We start from the raw sequence: 19,458 nt of genomic DNA, 5'->3' as shown, positions 1-19,458 counted from the left end.
TATTATTACTGTTTCTCTCGATTGCAGAGACTCGTTTCTTAAAATGATGTCTCCTAAAACTTTCTACACAAGTTCACAACTACACAGCCACTTCCAACAAAACCTCCATTTACCAGGTTAAAAGCAAACTTTGCCTAAATATATCACATAAAGCCCTCAAAACACACTGGAGTTCCCCACCCCTGCTCTTTGACTGTTTTCTGCAGGGGTGGGGAACTCCAGGGCTCGAGGACCAGTGTCCTGCACGTTTTAGATGTGTTCTTGATCCAACACAGTCTTTAAGTTCTCCACAGGCCTAGTAATGAACTAATCCTTTGAATCAGGTGTGTTAACCCAGGGTGAGATCTAAAACCTGCAAGACATCAGCCCTCGACTCCTGGAGTTCGACGCCTGTGCTTTTCTGTGTGCAAAACCAACACCATGGGGATCCCCCACCCTCAGCTCTCAGGTTTATTCCAGTGTTTCATTTTTTCCAGGGCAAATCTGTTTCACCAAGATCAAAGTTAATCTTCATAAACTGAAAATTCAGATGAATTAAATCTCACATAAACATATTTTAATCCATCCATCCATTTTCTTCCACTCATCCTTGTCAGGATTGTAAGGATGGCTGCAGCCTATCCCAGCCACCAGGGTGGGAGGCGGGGTACACCCTTGCCAGTCTGTCACAGTGCCAACACAGAGACAGACAACTATTTACACCTATGGGTAATTTAGATTCACCAGTTGACCTAACTCCACTAACTGCATGTCTTTAGACCAGGGGAGGGAGCCAGAGTGCCCAGAGAGAACCCACACAGACACATGCAAACTCCACACAGAGAGGCCGTGGCATGATGGTGAAGTTAAATGCACGACCTTCCTTCTGTGAGGCAACAGTGCTAACCACCACATATTTAACCTGCGAGGAAAGTGAGAGCATTTTCACATCACAGCAGAAACATCTGGACCTGCATCCTGATGCTGTTCGTGGATATCCTGAAGACCGATAACGAGGCTCCTCCAGAAAAGTTCAAATAATTTGCTTCAATATCGAGTCATCTGTATATTAAACACCAGCTGTTTGTGTCACATGTTTGGAAGTATACTGGAATAAAAAAGAACATTTAAACATTTGATAAGTGTGTTTTTGTTCAATAAGCAGTGACAGATGTGTATACTGCACCCTTGCTGTATGATGTATGTGAGAGACACCTGCTCCTCAGACTTGTGTCTGATTAATCAGTATCATTATTTTCAATAATAATATGTTAATAGTGATTACTGAGAAAATTTTGGACAGCACACACAGCTGTTTGAACTCTAATATAGTGAAGGTAGCATGGTCACTCATGTTGGGTAAACATTTATTTATTTCACAATTTCAAATCATGTCTCGGTGTCATTGTGTTGGTTTTAAGTGTGATTTTGTTGCTTGCAGATGTCTTATAGGAAGAGGGTTTAACTTCCATAACAACTGCTCCCAGTGATCTAATCCAGTGTTCACACAGGTGAAGAAGTGCTTCCTCTCGCTTTGTAAAATCTCTCTTTAAGTAACAGGAGTCACTTCCTCCCTTCATTAAGGAGACAGCTGAGTGAAAACTTGCTTTAAGACAGACTGCAGCCACTCCTGTCTGCCGCTGTCATTCATCGATTCCCTCACATGCATTTTGGCTCTGATTTCTGGCTCTGCAGGTGATTGAAGCAGTGAATCCATGCATCTGTGTTTATCCATTTTTTCCCATGACCTAGGATGCAAGGGCAGCATCCTAAGCAGAGAAGCCCAGACCTCCCTTTGCCCGGCCACCTCCTCCAGCTTGTCAGGGGGAACATCAAGGTGTTCCCAGGCCAGCCAAGAGATATAATCTCTCCAACGTGTCCTGGGTCTGTCCAGGGACCTTCTCCCAGCACGTTTAATATATTATATTATATATCAGAGATCAAGCGTGTTTCAGACTACAAGCCCTGTAAGAAGTAGGTTTTTAACTGCGTTCAGGTTCAGTTCCAGGCAGGAAATGTTTGAGGATATTCAAGTTGAAGTGTTTTACTCCACCTCCAAAGTTTCTCACTGGACGTTCATATTAAATATTTTCAGTGTTTCAGATGCTGAGGTTAGTGTATATATGAGTAATCCCTGTGAAACTAACCCTGCGAACACTCAGTGGGCTCTCCTCTTTCATCTGAATGATGTCAGGAAATTCATCTCAGGTCTGCTGTCTCTGCACTTCTTCCCCTTTTATGCGTTTTAACCTACATTGTTCTGTATAATGTATTCACACGCAGAGACTAGCATTACTGCAGTCTTGACTGTTTAAGATTCATGCTGAACTTAATGTATGCACTCACAAATATCCCCTCTCTGCCCCCTGCTGGTAACATCTCCAACCTTTTACTGCAATTGATCATATTGACTATAGCAGCATTTTTTATACTTATATTTGTAATATTTTGACACCAACAGCAGCTGACCAGCTTTTTTGTGCAAATGTTTATTGTTACACTGACTGCTCTTCAACACCTCGTAATAATCATCTATACTAATCGTCGTTCTACATCTGCCTACATGTTCTAATGTTTGATTTCAGCCCTTACAGCTCGTCTGAATGTCAACTGAATGTCAGCTCTCGGGTTGACAGTCAATGAATATATATATTCATCTGTATTTGAAACAAGAGCCATCTGAACAGGTTTTGGAAAACTATTTAAAAAACATTTGATATGTGTGTTTTTGTTCAGTGAGAGAGTTGTCTAAACATTTAAAAGTGATCTACTGAAAAGACCTGACTCTGACTAATCTGTTGTCTTTATTTCTGTATGTTGGTGTGTTGGTGTTTACTATGGAGTGAAATTAGTCTCCATTTTGCACATTTGAACATCTTATTTTATGTTTATGGATCATATGATACACATTTCTAACGTTTTTGAGACTAATGTTTGAGGATATCCAAGGTTAAGTGGTTTACTCTCCAGTATATTTGTGGTTCTCTGTGTGTTTGTGCCTCGATTCACCAGCTGTGCCAGTGGTGATACATAAACACTGCATTAGGGTAAAAAAGAGGAGGTGGTGGTGGCACAAACTGCAGGTTAGTCAGACCCCGGGGTGTCTCTTTGTTCTTTATTTTCTCCTCTTTCTTCGGTTTTTCTTTTTCTTTTAACAGTTAAGTTTAGAAAATAAGTTTTTGCTATTTTTTCTTTTAAATGCTTCCCAGCAGTGAATCTGCTCAGTGATACAACACAATTTGGGACAGAGCCATCTCACGGGTGTTATAACCTACAGGGCAGGGCTTAGATAACAAAGCGCACCGTGTGCATGAATGAGCACCAATAGCTGCTTTGAAAAAATGCAACCCTTTGAGATCTACTAGTCTGTAGCGACTGCTGTTTGCTCTGCTGTCTGCTGGGGGGGGGAAGTATCAGAGCCAGAGAAGCCAGCTGGATCAGCAAAGGGATCAAAAGGTTCGAAGCGACATTGGTCACAATTTAGAGGCGTTTGAGTCATTGAGGGTCAGAGGTCACTAAACTGAGGTGGACATGTGACAGGTTGAATGACTATTGCATATAAAACTGTTCAGTTAATACTAATTCATATCAGTTGATATAAGGACGAAAATAATGTAAATATGGTAAGAAAATGGTTAAGAGTTTATTATTTTTCATGTTATATTAATGGCTTTCATGTTACTTAAGAGAACTGCAATCTATACATCAGTGATCGGCTAGTAAGCCTTTTCTGGGATCGATTAGTAGTGTCTCTATTCTCCACTAGGGGGCTTTCGCGCGTTCTCCTCACTGCAATAAACTACTGCATGAGAGACGCAAGTCATAATCACTCTCGTGATTCTTTTCCCCCTGTTTTCAGGTAAAAGTGTTTAAAAGTTGATATATTTCCAATGTGTACACTGTTAAGATATTTAAGAGGTAATCCTTCATTGTTTTGTAAGCGTTAAAAGCATTACATTGCAGTTTTGTGCACATATACGTGGCGGTTTTGAGCTGTGTTTTGTACTGTGTAATGGCCATTAAGATAACGGCAGGAGCTAAAAACACCACAATTGTCAGCCATTTTGTCAGGAAACCTGCTCAAGTATATGTATAATAAGCACTTTAGTATTTCGGTTTATTATTTAGTGTTTTTCTTCCACCATGTGACATTTAGCAGTACAGAATGTGAAACGTTTCTGCTCATTTTGACTGCAATAAACTACTGCATGAGAGACGCAAGTCATAATCACTCTCGTGATTCTTTTCCCCCTGTTTTCAGGGGTGTAACAGACAACCAATCCCACCCACTCCACTCCACACTGCGGAGGCAGCAGAGCTTCTTCTCCCTCAGACTGATTTAACCTCGCTACCATAAAGAACACCTTCCTACCATTCTCTATGAAGCTGCATAACAACTCTTCATTCTGTGACAAGTGACACCTGCCAGCCATAATGTCCCAATCTCATCTGTGTTTTACTATTATATCAAACTATTTACCTTAAATATTGTATTACATTATTGTATCCTTTCAGCTGTTTTTCTTAGATTTAATGTATACATATTATTCTAATTTTACACAATGTTAAAGTTACTTTTACTTAATGTTTTATTAAATCCCTGCATAGTAAAGTATAAGACCCTCAGCAGGCACCTGTGGCACCTACCTAGCTATTGATCTATCTTGACAGCTCACAGATAAAAAGTTATATCCGACGGTGATGCTCAGGCCACTCAAAGGTGAACTGTTTCTTAGACAATGTTTTTAGTTTATGCTCAGCCAATTGAGAAATCCCTCCATTTGCAGTCAGACGTCAGGCTTGTCTGACTGGATAAACAGCTCAAAGCCCGTCTCCCGTTTCTCACTGTGAGAGATGTAAACACACGGAGGAGGAAACAGACGGCTGCGTGGACATCTTCAGCTCATAGCAAAACAAACAAAATGCACACACAGTAAAAAAACACTCACACTGACGTACAGATGAGACCATATGTTGCTGATGTTTTTGGTCTCTTCCATGAACTACATTTTTTGTAGGTCTGGTTTAGCTTTTCCATTAAAAGTCTTATTGTGTTGAATTTATATTACTGGTGTGTACTTTTATGGTACAACGGCAACAGAAAAAAGCAAATATGCTTTTTATGAGCACTTTGAGCGCCAAACTTTCTAAAATAGAAGCAAATGAGTTCATCAAGCAGAAGTACAACGATGTGCAGCAGTTGAAGTAAAGAAATGTGAGTTTCTGTGGGTGAAGGAGGAAAACAGTGCCAAATCACAACAACAATCGCCTCAAGGTGCTTTATATTGTAAGGTAGACCCTGCAATAATACAATAACCCAACAATCATATGATCCCCTCTGAGAAAGCACTTTGGTGAAAGTGAGAAGGAAAAACTCCCTTTTAACAGGAAGAAACCTCCGGTAGAACCAGGCTCAGGGAGGGGCGGGGCCATCTGCTGCGACGGTGCAGAGAGGTCTATTAACACATAGTGAGTGAGAAAGGTGACTGGAAAGGAAAAACACAATGCATCATGGGAAATTCCCTGGCAACCTACGTCTATTGCAGCATAACTAAGGGAGGATTCAGGGTCACCTGGTCCAGCCCTAACTATATGCTTTAGCAAAAAGGAAAGTTTTAAGACTAATCTTAAAAGTAGAGATAGTGTCTGTCTCCCGAATCCAAACTGGAAGCTGGTTCCACAGAAGAGGGGCCTGAAAACTGAAGGCTCTGCCTCCCAGCAGGTAAGCCTGCAGTTTGGGATGGAGTGACATGGTAGTATGAGGTGATTAAGATTTTTGATGTTAGATATTTTAGAGATTAATTTTACAGTATTTGCTCAAATGGAATAAAGCAGTCCTACATATTTGTTTTAATATGTGCTTTGACTCTACAAGCACAGTGTAAATATCAGTACAACAGCCTTGATTATATGGACACATGGCTCGTTTGAATGAAATAAACTTTACTGATATACAGAGCTTGTTCTCATTTTTTTTCTATTCTTTTTTTTAAAATATCATATTTCTGATGTTTTATATCTGTTCTCAGTGTTTACAATATAATACAATATAAGTCCTAATGATTTTGTAGTATTATCAGATGTTTGTGCTATGCTACTATATTATATCTCATGTTCCTTATATCTTATTTCACATTCCTTACATTTTATATGACACATTTCAAATGTCTTATGTCAATAAAAGATAAGGGAACTGTTGGAACATCGAGCAGCTTTATTTTGACATCCTGTGATATTCCTGCTTTATGCTCTGTGTCGTGCTGTGGCGGTGCATGTGTGCTCTGTTTTGAGGCCAGAGATGTTAATCTAGTTAAATAATCTCACTGGTCACAAGGATCTTTACATTTATTTACTTTTGAATAAGCGTGTGATCCCTTTGTCTGCTTCTGGTCTCGATTCTGAGAACCACAAACCCTTCCTTTAAATGACGCTGCCTCCTTGTATAAACACTTGTCAGTGTCGAATGTAAAGCTGGTTTCCTTCTGCAGTCACTCTGCACTCGTCATTCATGGATTCTTTCAGATTCCTCCTGATTTTGATTCTGATTTGTGGTGAGTAAAGCACTAAAAAGACAAAAGTTTATAAGGAAGTGATGGAAGTTTTTTTTTAAATATGTAATATAATTGGTTTGTGGCACATATCAGAGATCCTGCATGTTTTTGTTTCTGTAATTCCTATGATTGGTTAGTTTTTAGCTGCATGTATTACTGTAGGGTCTACCTTACAATATAAAGCACCTTGAGGCGACTCAAGGAGTTAATTAAGCGACTTAATTCAGGAGATGATGGTGATCTCTGTGAAGTCCGTGGCCTGACTGATGGTGTTGAGGATACAGAGATAATGGTCTATCATAAAGGAAGTTAATTAATGGATTGGTGTAGGTGACCTAAATAAGTTTCAGTGTTTGACTTTTATCTCTCACAGGTTAGTAAAGGATGGTGCTAACAGTGTAAAGACGAGTTGGGAGAGACAGACCCGTCTCGCTGATGTTTGTCTGGGAACAGACAACAAATCCATGTGCATACATGAGCCTCACCAGCTGCTTCCACAAACACGAAATGAGGATGAGAACAGGTTGTTCACAAGCTTAGTCTAAACCTATGAGCTCTCGACAGCAGCGGGCCTTTTGTTGTTGTTGTTCATTCAGTGGAAAAAATATAGCACAGAAACCATTAGCTATGTTTCTGATGTGTAACAACAACAAACTCTCTCCCTGCCCACCGTGTTAGCTCCGCCCCACCACGGGTGAAAACACTCACAGCATGCGGTCAATTTCTTCCACTATGAGCTTAGAGCAAGACAAATAAAACATACACGCACACGGTTGTGTTGCATACAACCTGCTACTACATGTAGAGGAGTCCATATGTTTCCATTCGTATTGATAGATCAGTACATCTGCATTTTACTTTTATTTTCTTTATTTTGCATCTTTTCTAACTGGTCGCACTGAAAAATATAAGGTTGAGGTGTTTTGTGCATATGCAGAGGAGGGATAATGGATATACAGGACAAAGAATCATAAATATGGAGCTGCCAGGCAGGAGGAAAAGAGGAAGACCACAGAAAAGACTGATGGGTGGAGGGAAGGAGGACAAGCAGAGGGTTTCAGAGGGAGGATGTTAGGGATAGCTGTATAGACAAGTACAGGGTACAGAGAGCAGCAGTTGGTTTTTTTAGTGCTGTGCTTTTACCACACTGACAGCAGTACAACAAATTACAACAAATCTATTTCTAAGATTTGTAATTGTAGTCCTGTGGTTTGATACAGACTCATGTTGGTGTATGAACTGAGATAAATCATCTTTTGTATTAATATGGCGCCAAATCACAACAGCAGTTGCCTCAAGAGGCTTCGTGTTGTAGGATACAGACCGTACAGTGTTAGAAAAAAAACACCCAACAGTCAGACGATCCCCTCTGAACAAGCACTTGGCGATAGTGGGAAGGAAAAACTCCCTTTTAACAGGAAAAAGCTTCAGACTGGGTGGAGCAGCCATCTGCTGCCACAGGTTAGGGGTGAAGGAATGGAAATAAATGGACAGAGGTGTATAAACAGATAGTGATTACACATCACATGGGTTACAGATTCAGATTTAGATTTGAATATTTTCGTCATGAATCCTCTTCAAACCATCATGTGAGAAACTTGCATGTTAGTCTGCTCTTTTATTCTCCGGGGCTTCATCTCACCTAAGTTGCACAAGTATCTCACTTATGTGAGAAGACTGATTTAAAAAAAAAAGACCAGATGGTTTTTGGTATCAAAATGATTCCTTGTTTTTCACTTTAGCCCTCACAGCTCGTCTGACTGTGAGTCCCAGCAGCCTCCAGCTGTTTGAAGGAGACTTTCTGTCTCTGCGCTGCGTGGAGGACCACAGCTCTGCTGGATGGACTCTGAGGAGAAACACTAGTAAAAAGCGAATGACTCCGTGTGGAGATGGGTGGGGGCAAGCAACTGCTTCTGCCTGCAAGATCACCTATATCTTAACACAGGACAGTGGAGATTACTGGTGCGAGTTCAGAGAGGGAGAAACCAGCAGCACCCTCACCCTGAGAGTCACTGGTAAGTTGAGTGTGTGGAGTTAAGCTTCTTTTATGGTCAAGCATGTTCACTGTCTGTTCCAATTCAGGGATGGCCTGTCTCCCTGCAATGAGCTCTGTTGCCAGATGGAGGCAGTATACCAAAGTATAGTCTGTGGGCCAGTCTTGCTTGTAGTAGTGATGGTCTGTCAGCCACCCACGGGGAAGATCGACGTTCAAACACAGAAAGAGCTGAAGTGAAAAAAGGGTTAAAATAATGAAAAGTGTTGACTGTGTTTTTCATACTATTTTTTTTTTCACTTTTTCCCCATCCTCCTGTTCTGATTCGATCCTCGCTCTATTTCGGCCCACATTCAACTGCTCACATAATCTGCTTCCAGTGATTTCCAGTCAGGATCTTGGAGTACTGCACTGGAACACACCTGGGATAGGAAAAAACCCAACCACGATTGTGCATGTGTGGGACCGTAAAACCAACATTACTGTTCATGAAGCTATGTGTAAATGGATGAAATGTTGTAGTTCTTTGCCTGAAGGGAGGAAGCATGTAATTGATTCTGTTTGATTGTCTGATTGGATGCCTTTTTCAAATGGTAGATAAAAATGGTAGATACCAATAACAGCTCGAGCTGATTTAATTTTGGGGAAATCAGGTCAAGGTCACTCCACATGGGGAAATCATCAAAAAATGCATATTACCCACAACTGTTTATGGATCTTCTTCAAACTTGTGAACAACATACTAGGCTTTACTTAGCCTGACTAAGCACTTGAACTTGACCCTTCATTTCTAAGACCCAGGGTCAAAGCTGACCTTCACAAAAAGATAAATAACCCACATAGAGTAATATATCATGTGAAAGGGCACAAGAGCATTTTTAACCTCTTTTTCAATTGAGAACTCAACTTTTTAGAGCTTATAGAAACCAAACGCTTCAGACAATTCTGTTCCAATCATATATATATATATATATATATATATATATATATATATATATATAAAATATGGTTAACCTGACAGTCACTGGTAAGCTGAGTGTGTGGAGTTAGTGTTGATGAAGCTGTGTGTAAATGGATGAAATGCTGTAGTTTGTCTCTGTGCTCAGATAAATCAGTGATCCTGCAGAGTCCTGTCCTCCCTGTGATGGAGGGAGATGACGTCACTCTGCTCTGTAAAACAAAGACCACTCCCTCCAACTTCCCAGCTGCTTTCTATAAAGATGGCGTCTTCATCGGGAAAGAGCCTACAGGTCACATGACCATCCAGCATGTTTCCAGGTCTGATGAAGGCCTCTACAAGTGTGACATCAGCGGTCATGGAGAGTCTCCATCCAGCTGGATCACTGTCACAGGTGACGCACTCACCTGTCTGTGTTTCTGCAGGTTTCAACATTCACAATGTGACGACAACTTAATGACTGTGTTTGCTTTGTTTTAGAGAAACACACCACCAAACCTTCTGGAGCCTCTATACTTCTCACCGTGTTGTTGACTGTTGCATCAGTCTGTGTGGTGGTTTTATCATTGGTTGTATGGAACCAGCTTACCAGAAGAAGCTGGAGAAGATGACATCACCAGTTTCCTCATGTATGACTTCAGTAAATGAGGACATTTTTGAAAAACACAATATAGTTTTTAAATGTTGACACTATAACTGCATATTTAAACAGTAAAAATATGGAGACTTTTACAAAAGGACAAAAAGGAGACGGAGAAAAGTGCAAACATGACACTGAGGACAACAAGCTCATCTTCTTTGTGATTTAGTGTTTGTTTTGTCATTTACGGGTTGAAATGTGATAAGAGAAGAGCATTAGCTTATTGTTTGCTGGATTTTAAAGTTTCTATCTTTATGTCTGTACGCACAGCTGCATGTTTGTTTTTTTTTCTTAACCACATTTAGAGTGTGTAATGTTTTCAAGTTGCTAAGGCTCAACCTCCTCTGTGTTTTTGCTCAGATACAACAGATATTTTCAGTATTCATTTCTTTAGTTGAACAGCACCACTTCCCTTCAGTTATCCAGTTTTTTGTACTGTTTAAAAATTGTTGTTAACTTTTTCATCTCTTCATCAGTGGTAAGTTCCTCTTTCTTCACAGATACTGGTGTGAGTGCACAAAGCTCCTGCAGTGCAGAAGCCCCGCCTACCTGCTTTTTAACTCTTTCAGCCAATCAGAAGAAAGTTATGCTGAAGAGGGAGGAGTTAAACAGCTCATTTCAGATAGATTCTATCTGATAAGGGATACACCAAGGGGCTTCTCATTTTGAACTGCATGCAAAGCTACTCTGGTATAAGTAGCTCTGGCACAATATGAGTACTTGGGTGAAATGACCAAAACATTTCCACTTTAAAAGAAGCGCAAATGTTAGTGTAGCAAAGCACAACCACTCGCATACTTGTCAGATGACCTTTCTGTTGATTTACTCTCATGTCCCTGTGTGTGTCCACAGAAACGTATGTTACAGTGTTCATCACTGTTTGTTGAGATTAAGATTGTGTAGCTATTTTGCAGGCTGGAGCAGATAGTGTATTTTTCCATGCTAACACAGTTTATGGCTGTTTTTAATTCAGTTTGCCCTTTGACATTTACACTGTTCAGTTTATGGTGTACAGTACAAAGCTGCACTACTTCCTTCAGATAAACTGTAAAATTAAAAAAAACCTGTTTCATTTTTTTATTGATGTGCTGATACTAGTGTTTTATTAATAATAAATAATACTAACTGTGAATGGAAAGCACGTGTCGGTGTCAGTACGCCACTGACTGAACACTTGAGTTTTTGTTTTTTGTTTTTTTAACTAGTAGAGTGCACCCTGCCATAGTTTCCTTTTTTAATTTAAGGAATTACATTCTGAAAATAGTAATAAATAACGAGACACTGGGAAAAAAAGCTAAAACATGAATCCTTTACCCAACTTAAACAATTTGATTAATACATTTGCTTTTTATGATGAGTCACATTTTCTATCTATTTTTTATTTCCAATTTTTTATGATGGTTTTCTTTTTTATATCTACATCTGGAAATATTCTAGTTTTGTATAATTTTTCACTCCTTCAACTCCAGTCGGCCTAAATTCATCTTGTTGGTGGGCTGGTTCTGCTCCCCAGGCCTCGTGTTTGACACCACTGCTTTAAACTGTAACTGCAGATCTTGTTTGAGCTTCATGATTGACTCCACGTCACTTTCTTAGCCACACATTTCTTGGCAGACATGTTCATTTTCTTAGCTTAGAGCCAATCAAGTGTGGGCCACTGTCAGTATGATGGAAGGTCACAGTCAGAGATCTACTTCAAGCTGAGCATGAATCCTTTAGATTCGACTAAACAGCTTCTATGATGGTTTTAATGTGACTTATGATAGATTGGTTTTGTTGTTGAGCAGCTCTGAATCCAGACGTTTAGCTCATTGACTTGAGCCCCTTTGTTATTAGCACGTGTTTATAACCCCACCCTCAGTCTGTTCTCCTTCCTCAAAAGACAAGCAGCCACTGAACAAAAACGCACCTGTTTTCACGCTCAGAAACTTTTAGCTGTATTGAAAAACTTCTCTTTAAACTCCTCGGCAGGGTTTAAACTGGGATATTCTGTTTTGGGGAAATCTCACCATCCTATGGATATTTCTCAAACTCGGAACATTGAAGCGGAAATGGCTGCTCGGACATCTGAGCGTCTCTGCTGGACTCACTGTGTCTGCAGGTGAGCGTTAACTAACATAAGCGATTTCTTCATATTTATTAGATTTCCAAACTTGCTCATAAGTAAACCATGTGAGACCTGCCTGCAGATAAACAGTTAAGGAAACCATAATTTCCACTCAGAATGTGGAGTAACTCCGGAGCGGGTCAAATATATATTTTCTTTTTTGTTTGCTGACTCCAAAAACAGAAACGTTCAGTCAGAGACGATGTGAGGAAATTAAAAAACTTCCTGCTTCTCGCTGTGCGCGCTCAGATCAAATCAGGCCGTTTTGTTTTTGTCTTGTGCGCGTAACCGACCGCTTGAGCGTTTCCCATTTCACTTAGAGAAATGATCAGAAAACAGCTGACAGAGAGCTACAAAGTAAAGCCTTTAAATATACGAGGAAACATGATGCATTAGTGGTGCAAATGAGATGCGAGAGCATTGCTGAGCATTAACGAGAAGCTTTTGTGCGCGCACACTTTGAGCGAGAAACGTAAGACACGGTTCAGCAGCGTTATAAACCGCGTTCTTACGGCACAGAATCTACAAACAGCCTAAAACACACTGAGAAGGGAAACTGAAGATTACAGCTGATTTTAACCTGGAAGTCAGAAGAGTTACTATGGTTACCCACTGAAGACTGAATTTGTCCATCTCGCTGTTTGCGACATCTGCTGCTGTCAGAACATTTAAAACACAAAATCTGAGGATTTCTTGTTTCTGTTGTTGTCGCTCCACAGGACACAGCATGTATCCGGGCCTGAAGCGAACACGTTCATCCATCGAAGCTCAACATACAACTCTAATTTCAAACTTGTATTTAAACAGATCGGACTGAAATATGACGGGCGCAGTCACATTGAGCTGCTGAGGTTAATACAATTAGGTTTTTCCCAGTGATTTCTTCAGTAGCTTGTGTTTTCTTCCCCCCCCTTTTTTTTTTTTACAGGGGAAATGCGCTTTACTAAGAGCTAGATCAACCGCTGCGTTGCAAGCTAATCGATCCGTGAAGCAGCCTCGTAAATAGAGGTGTGACAGCTGTGTCGCTTTGAATAACTTCTTTGAAACCCTGTGACTTCTTCGCTTTCATTTGCTTTAGTCTTCCTCCTGTTCTGCTCAGTGTGCAGCTGCTCCGCCGTGACCGTCCACCTATCAGACTTTAGATGACTTCTTTAATAATCTTCCTGTATTTATCTCTAATTGTTTCATCTATAGGTGAGTGAAACTGAGCATGTTTATATTTTAATTCGTGTCAAACTTCAAAGCTAAACTAAAAAGAGTAACTAAATTAATATTTTTCCGTGTAGAGAAAAAAATTAACTTGAATTGTTCAAAACATGACTAAATGTATTTTCCCTGTCACTTTTCATAGATCTTGATTAAGGCAATGAGTTCAGTTCACTCAAGTCTTTAACAATGAAACTCAAAAAATAACTCTTCGAATAACAATCATGGAAAGAATTTCCACGTATTTTAAATTGCTTTATTTTTTATTTTTAGCATTATGCAATTCTGTTATTCCAATTTGATGAAATGTGGAAATCCTTTCCATGATTATTTTAAGTTCATTCTTTAGAGTTTTCAACAAAGTCTAGCGTCTGGTTAACATACATTTTTAATGGGTTTATAACAACTTCCACTTCATCCATCCTGGGATAGTGTTTACTCAAATGTTCAGATATTTAAGATGTTGAAAGCAGTTTTACGAGTCCATGCCCCCCTCAAAATACAGCCCTGGTAAAAATGCGTTAGCAAGCTATAACAGCCCATTTGTCTGTATCCATTTTCACACTGATGCTTAGGCAAGATGTGTTGTTATCAAGTCTGACACTTCTGACTAGGGATGGGACTAGCGAATGAACCCTATTGTAAACCGGAGTAGCGTCATTATTAGGGATGGGTATTGATAAGATTTTCACGATTCCGATTCCATTTTCGATTCTGTTTAACGATTCGATTCTTTATCGATTCTCTTATCGATTCGATTCTTTATCGATTCTCTTATCGATTCTTTTTAAAAAAGGAGAACACTAAGGTCGATTAGCTTAGAACTTTGTTTTATATCTTCTCTTTGAACAAGATAGAAATTTAGGAGTAACATGGCCTTACAAACCCAACAGTGAGATCTTAAGAGATCCAGCCTACGGCTCTTCAATGGGGTGTCACAGGGTCCCCAGGAAAAAAAAATTGTAAATGTAAAATAATAAAATAAATATTCTTCTGTAGCAATAACAAAGTATAACATAAATTATTCTGTGGCAATTACACAAGAATATCCAGTAATGTCCCTGCCTACAATTAAACACATTCACTTACCGAAAATCGGGGGCATCTGCTGTGGCAAATGGGTTCAAGCCTTTGACCACAAACTTAGTCACTGCTCGGTGACATTCGTCTATCCTGGCTTGAAAGGAGACGCTACCGGTAGACTGCAGCGAGAACTGCCAGCATCTGAGCCAGCCAGACTCTGTCTGTCTCTCTCATCGTGGTCACCTAAATGCACAGTAATGGCAGGTTTTGTAATAAGGCAGATCGCGCTAACATAATATGCACTGTTAGTTGATTATTTACCTGCCGCATTAACGGGAGAGGACGTGCAAACGTTACCGCTGCTGCTCGGTTGAGATTCACGAGTCCGGAGCGGAATTAAAAACACGACATTCATTTAAGGTCATCGTGTGTTTTGTGAGCAAATGCTTTTGCATATTCATAGTGTTTCCTCCCTTAAATGAAATCTCTACTTTGCAAGTATTGCAAGTTGCCCTGTTGTCATCTGTTCTCGTAAAGTATAACCAAACTTTTGAGCGTTTGAGCCACTTAGGTGCCGTGTTTCCTGCCAGGTAAATGACGCTCCACAACGTGGTGACGTCATTCGGGGCGACTGGAATCGATAAGAGAATCGTTTGTTAAAATGGCAAACGATTCCAAGGAATTGAAACAGTGGGAACCGGTTCTCAACAAGAACCGGTTTTCGATACCCATCCCTACTTCTGACACTTGTTAAGTGATAATTTTTACCATGCACGACGCTGTGACAGAGTTCAGTAGCAGCCTGTCAGTCATTGAAATCAACACCAAGAAGGCAGGCTTATTGTTGCTTCTAGAGCCCCACGAGATGTCATAGGGGATTGTATCAAATATGAGAAGTTTGCTCTTTAAAGTGTGTTTAACATGGTAAACTGTGTATTTCAACCATAACTGTGATAAGATGGGGAGTTTTTTAGAGGTTCTGAGGAAATCTCATCTGTTCCATGACTCTAATAGCCATTATTATTGGGGGATTTTACTATGCAACGATGAGTTGATGTGAGAGTGATTCATGATAACGCGTGGGATTTTCACAGTTGTGGTGATCTAAATCATTAAAAATCGTACTCTAATATGAGAAAACATGTTTTTCCTAAACTATCATTTTAACATTATTAGTTGTGTTCATGTTTAAAATGTGATCCCTGTGTCTAAACGTGTTAAAAGACTACCTGGAAATGAAAAATATCTCACAGAAGAAGCATTTCCTCAAAGGTTTAAACTGTTAATGCTGCTCTCAGTTCAGCTCAGGATGTCGCTGAATGTGTGTGAAATGAAAATCATTAACATCAGTCTGACATCAGTCACTGTCTTTTGTGCAGGAGGTAGTTTAAAGCAAAGAGGGACCACCGACTGGACATCAAACACATCATCACAGATGTGTGCTCAGGTGAAAACCATCTGACAGCCTTACAAGGCATTTGTGATCACATGCTTGGTATCAGAGGACAAAATAATATCAAAGAGGAGTGTTTTATTGATGATAATGTTTCATTATCTGGGCTAATATCGTTCACGAGTGCTTTAAATCCAATTGGAAAAAACTGGTGAAGGACTTTTACAGACTCACACTGAGCTGGAACCTGTGGTCAGAGGAGTTATCTTATTGTGAACACGATATCTCCTGAACAACTTCAAATAATAGGATCATGTCTAACACAGATGTTCAAATGGACTCCGTGACCACAGACAAAAGCTGAGGTGAAGCCTTGCGGGCAGGTACAACCACCTCTGTTAGGTCCACGTTAATCAAGTGTTTTCCTCATTTCTAGCCTCGGCATAATCCATATGGAGTTATTAGAAAAGGGGAAATTAGGTACGAAGACCCAAACAGTTTAAAGTCTGTAGACAGCTTATTTTGCCGTTCTAAGATAATAGTTAATACGAACAGTCTCTTTTGAAGCTGTAAGTGAACATTAGAGGCACTGCATTTTGTACTGCTTCTGGACTGACTTGTTTTTACAGGTTGAAAATGTACTTTTAGTTTACGCAAATGCTAAATGTAAATTAATAAATACAATAACTAAATAAATAAAACACAATGATCATGTTCAAGATATCTCGGTGTACTTTTAGACATTTAAAAAGAAAAACCTGCCTGCACTGGATGAAAAGAAAAAGGTTTCCATGACATTTTCACACTTGTGATGTGTGGAACCACAAACGCCCTTTTTTCCTCTGACATCATTTCAGGCTTTTTTTGGATCAACTGTGGTGTGTTCAGTTTTAAATATCCTGTTCTAACAGTGGGAAAAAAAGATTGATTCTTTTCTTTTCTGCAGCAGGATGCGCAGGCGAAGCTTGAAGAGGACGTCACACTTCAGTGTCAGATTTCCACAGATGAAAGAATCTCGGTGTTGAAGTGGAGCAGAGCTGACCTGAACACAGACGGCTACGTCTACTTCTACAGGAACAAACGATTCTATGAAAACTACCAACATCCATCTTTTCATGGCCGAGTGAAGCTGAGGGACCCGGAGATGAAGGATGGAGACGTTTCTGTGATCCTGAAGAACGTCACGTTTAATGACACTGGGATGTATGAGTGTCATGTAGCTGTGAGGAACCCTGTGAGAAGTAAAAGAGTTCACACTGAGATCAGTCACTTCATCAACCTCACAGTCACAGGTGAGTTTGTCTACACGCCCTGAAAACTGCATCGCACCCCAGTTTTTTGGGCCAGTTATAATTTTGTGCAGTTTTGACATAGTGGGTGGATGACCATGTGATGGGTGAAGTCATAGCATGCTGCTAACTCTGTGGATGATCAACAGCAAAACTCTGACAGCTGATGTTTTCTCTGCAGGTGAAACGGATAAAACCTTGTTGGAACAGCAGCTGAAGAAAAAAGGAGCTACAGACATGTATGATGGAAAAGCAGAAACTCTGAGTATTCAGATTGTTGTTGTTATTGTTCTCATCACTGCTGTCATTGGGTTTATGGTATTTCTGAGATTTAAAAGAAGTAAGGAGCAGTTTCCAGCCAAGCCTAGTGATAAGAGGGAGGAAATGGCCTGAAATGTTACTTTCTTTACGATGCAATAAAGAGCACCTCAAGATGATTTCATGTTATTTCTGAATGTACATCAAGTATTTACATGCTGTGTATGATCCTATTGGATTATCTCAAAGTTCCCACCTGAACCCATTTGAGAATCTTTTAGATGTGCTGACAGCTGTAAGTCAAGCTAAATGTTGTCCTTGCACATGCAAAGTGAAGCAACGAACTGTTAACAGCAGCTAACAGCTTGGTTGTTAAGGAGATAAACATGGTCCCTACAAGAATTGGCACCCTGATGTAGTGCATTCTGGGTAGCATTCAGAGGGTCATATGGATAAGTTGGGATAAGTTGCTGCTCAAAACAAAGGTCTTGTATTAATACCAGAATCAACTGTTAAATATAGAAACAGCACTGGTGTTCACATTCAGTTCCCTTTTATTTATATAGTCACATTTCACAGTAGGTTTGACTTCGAGGTGCTTTATGCTGTCAGGTTAATACCCTACAATAGCAAAAAGCTCCAACAATCAAGCTGTGAACAAGCACTTGGGTAGACAGGGTAGACACTTTATATTCAACCATCAAACAAAAGAAGCTTCAGTGACACTGAAATTACACGTAACTTAAACTTAAACTCTGCTGATAATAACTTCTGTTCAGTGGTAAATGGACTGAACAGAAAATGGGGAGCTTTAAAATCATACTGTGATTATTTTCAGAGTTCCAGAGAGTTTCAGAGCTCAGAGTACACATGACACTTGGTGCCTTTTAATTCGCCTTATCTCTGACGCATTTTTTAGCCCTCATAACTTGATTAGTAAAACACATATGAAAACATGAAATTTTCAGGGCTTTAAAACACAATTAAGCTTTGTCTCATTCAATCTAAATGTCAGAATCTGAAGGCAGTGAAGTGTTTAATAAAGACATCACAGATGTTATCCTCCACATCTTCTCAGCTCTTGATATTTCTCCAGTTCTCGTGTTCCTTGTTCCTGATGTTGCCGTCACTCAGTATAGTCACATCTGTTCCTCTGCTTGTTCACCACTGCTAGATCTGGTTAGTTAGCCATAACCAGTTTTTTCTCGTCTGTATCTGAGCTTAGCTCCAATATGAGCTAAGCTCTGAGTGCCCTCTTGTGGCACATTTATTAATTGTTTAGAATATATTTATTGCATTCATGTTCAGCTAAATTGCAGTGATGTAACTACTTAATAGCACAGTAGTGTGGGTGTTTGAAGCCTGTGAAATTCCTTATTTTTTGTAATTTCCTTTTGGCTCCTGTTTGCAGAAACCACACAATACCCAACCCTCATGTACCACTACACTGAATATAAAATAAACTGCATCTGTTGGAACTCTACATCTGGATGTCAACCTCTCCTTCTGATCCAGGATAACCACAGTAGCACAATCCAGCATTAAAAAGATTTTACACCATCCTCCACAGCAGTACTTTTTATTAATAATCAAAGTCCTCCTGATTGTGACTGGAAAGCATTTATTCCCGAACCTCTAAACTGTTAGTGTCAGTGCTCTGGTCTCTAAAGGTTTAGATTAAGATGTTGTTCATATGTCCAGAGTGTAATGGACCACAAATGTTGCTCTATATAGTCTAAGAATAAAAATATGGGACTGTTAAGAAGTTTCAGGTGACCACTGAAATAATAGCTGATAATCAAGAAAATGCTGAAACAACAAACCTTAAAAGAATCCCTGTAGAAAAAAAAAACCTACCCTTTTCTTAGTTTTTCAGGAAAAAAAGAAGAAGCCTGATTTCGCTAAATTGAGAGAATTTTTAACAATATGCCTGCGTTGCAATTTACAACAACCTTCCCATGTAGAATTTCTATGAGTAAACATATTTTACATATGTAGAAATGAAAGATAACAATAATTCATTTTCTCTTCCTCACTTCAAGTGGACTGAAATGGATCATT

General features: G+C 39.7%; 1 protein-coding gene across 3 annotated transcripts; it reads left to right on the top strand.

The window, feature by feature from the left end:
• Positions 1–12,012: 12,012 nt before the first annotated feature.
• LOC147334401 (uncharacterized) lies at positions 12,013–18,858 on the top strand. Of its 3 annotated transcripts, none has more exons than XM_086271800.1 (5): positions 12,013–12,222; positions 12,948–13,422; positions 15,837–15,904; positions 16,800–17,142; positions 17,321–18,858. In XM_086271800.1, the coding sequence occupies exons 2-5, from the start codon at positions 13,371–13,373 to the stop codon at positions 17,530–17,532; spliced, it is 675 nt and encodes a 224-aa protein (XP_086127926.1). In that variant the 5' UTR covers positions 12,013–12,222; positions 12,948–13,370; the 3' UTR covers positions 17,533–18,858. The 3 variants fall into 3 exon arrangements, with proteins under 3 accessions (XP_086127926.1, XP_086127917.1, XP_086127935.1); XM_086271791.1 differs by having other exon boundaries at positions 16,797–17,142; XM_086271809.1 differs by lacking the exon at positions 12,948–13,422 and having other exon boundaries at positions 16,797–17,142.
• The last annotated feature ends 600 nt before the right edge of the window (positions 18,859–19,458 follow it).

The sequence above is a fragment of the Aulonocara sp. 'chitande type north' Nkhata Bay genome, linkage group LG3, assembly GCF_057382095.1.
Source record: "Aulonocara sp. 'chitande type north' Nkhata Bay isolate Kocher_YH1m ecotype deep benthic linkage group LG3, A_spYH_male_GT1.1, whole genome shotgun sequence".
Lineage (NCBI taxonomy): Eukaryota > Metazoa > Chordata > Actinopteri > Cichliformes > Cichlidae > Aulonocara > Aulonocara sp. 'chitande type north' Nkhata Bay.
This window is presented reverse-complemented; position numbering and strand designations above follow the sequence as displayed.

Coding starts and splice junctions, on each gene's coding strand:
- LOC147334401 (XM_086271791.1), top strand. CDS start 13,371: ATGACTTCTTTAATAATCTTCCTGTATTTATCTCTAATTGTTTCATCT. Junction 13,423..15,836: donor TCTAATTGTTTCATCTATAG/GTGAGTGAAACT, acceptor TCTTTTGTGCAG/GAGGTAGTTTAAAGCAAAGA. Junction 17,143..17,320: donor CATCAACCTCACAGTCACAG/GTGAGTTTGTCT, acceptor TTTTCTCTGCAG/GTGAAACGGATAAAACCTTG.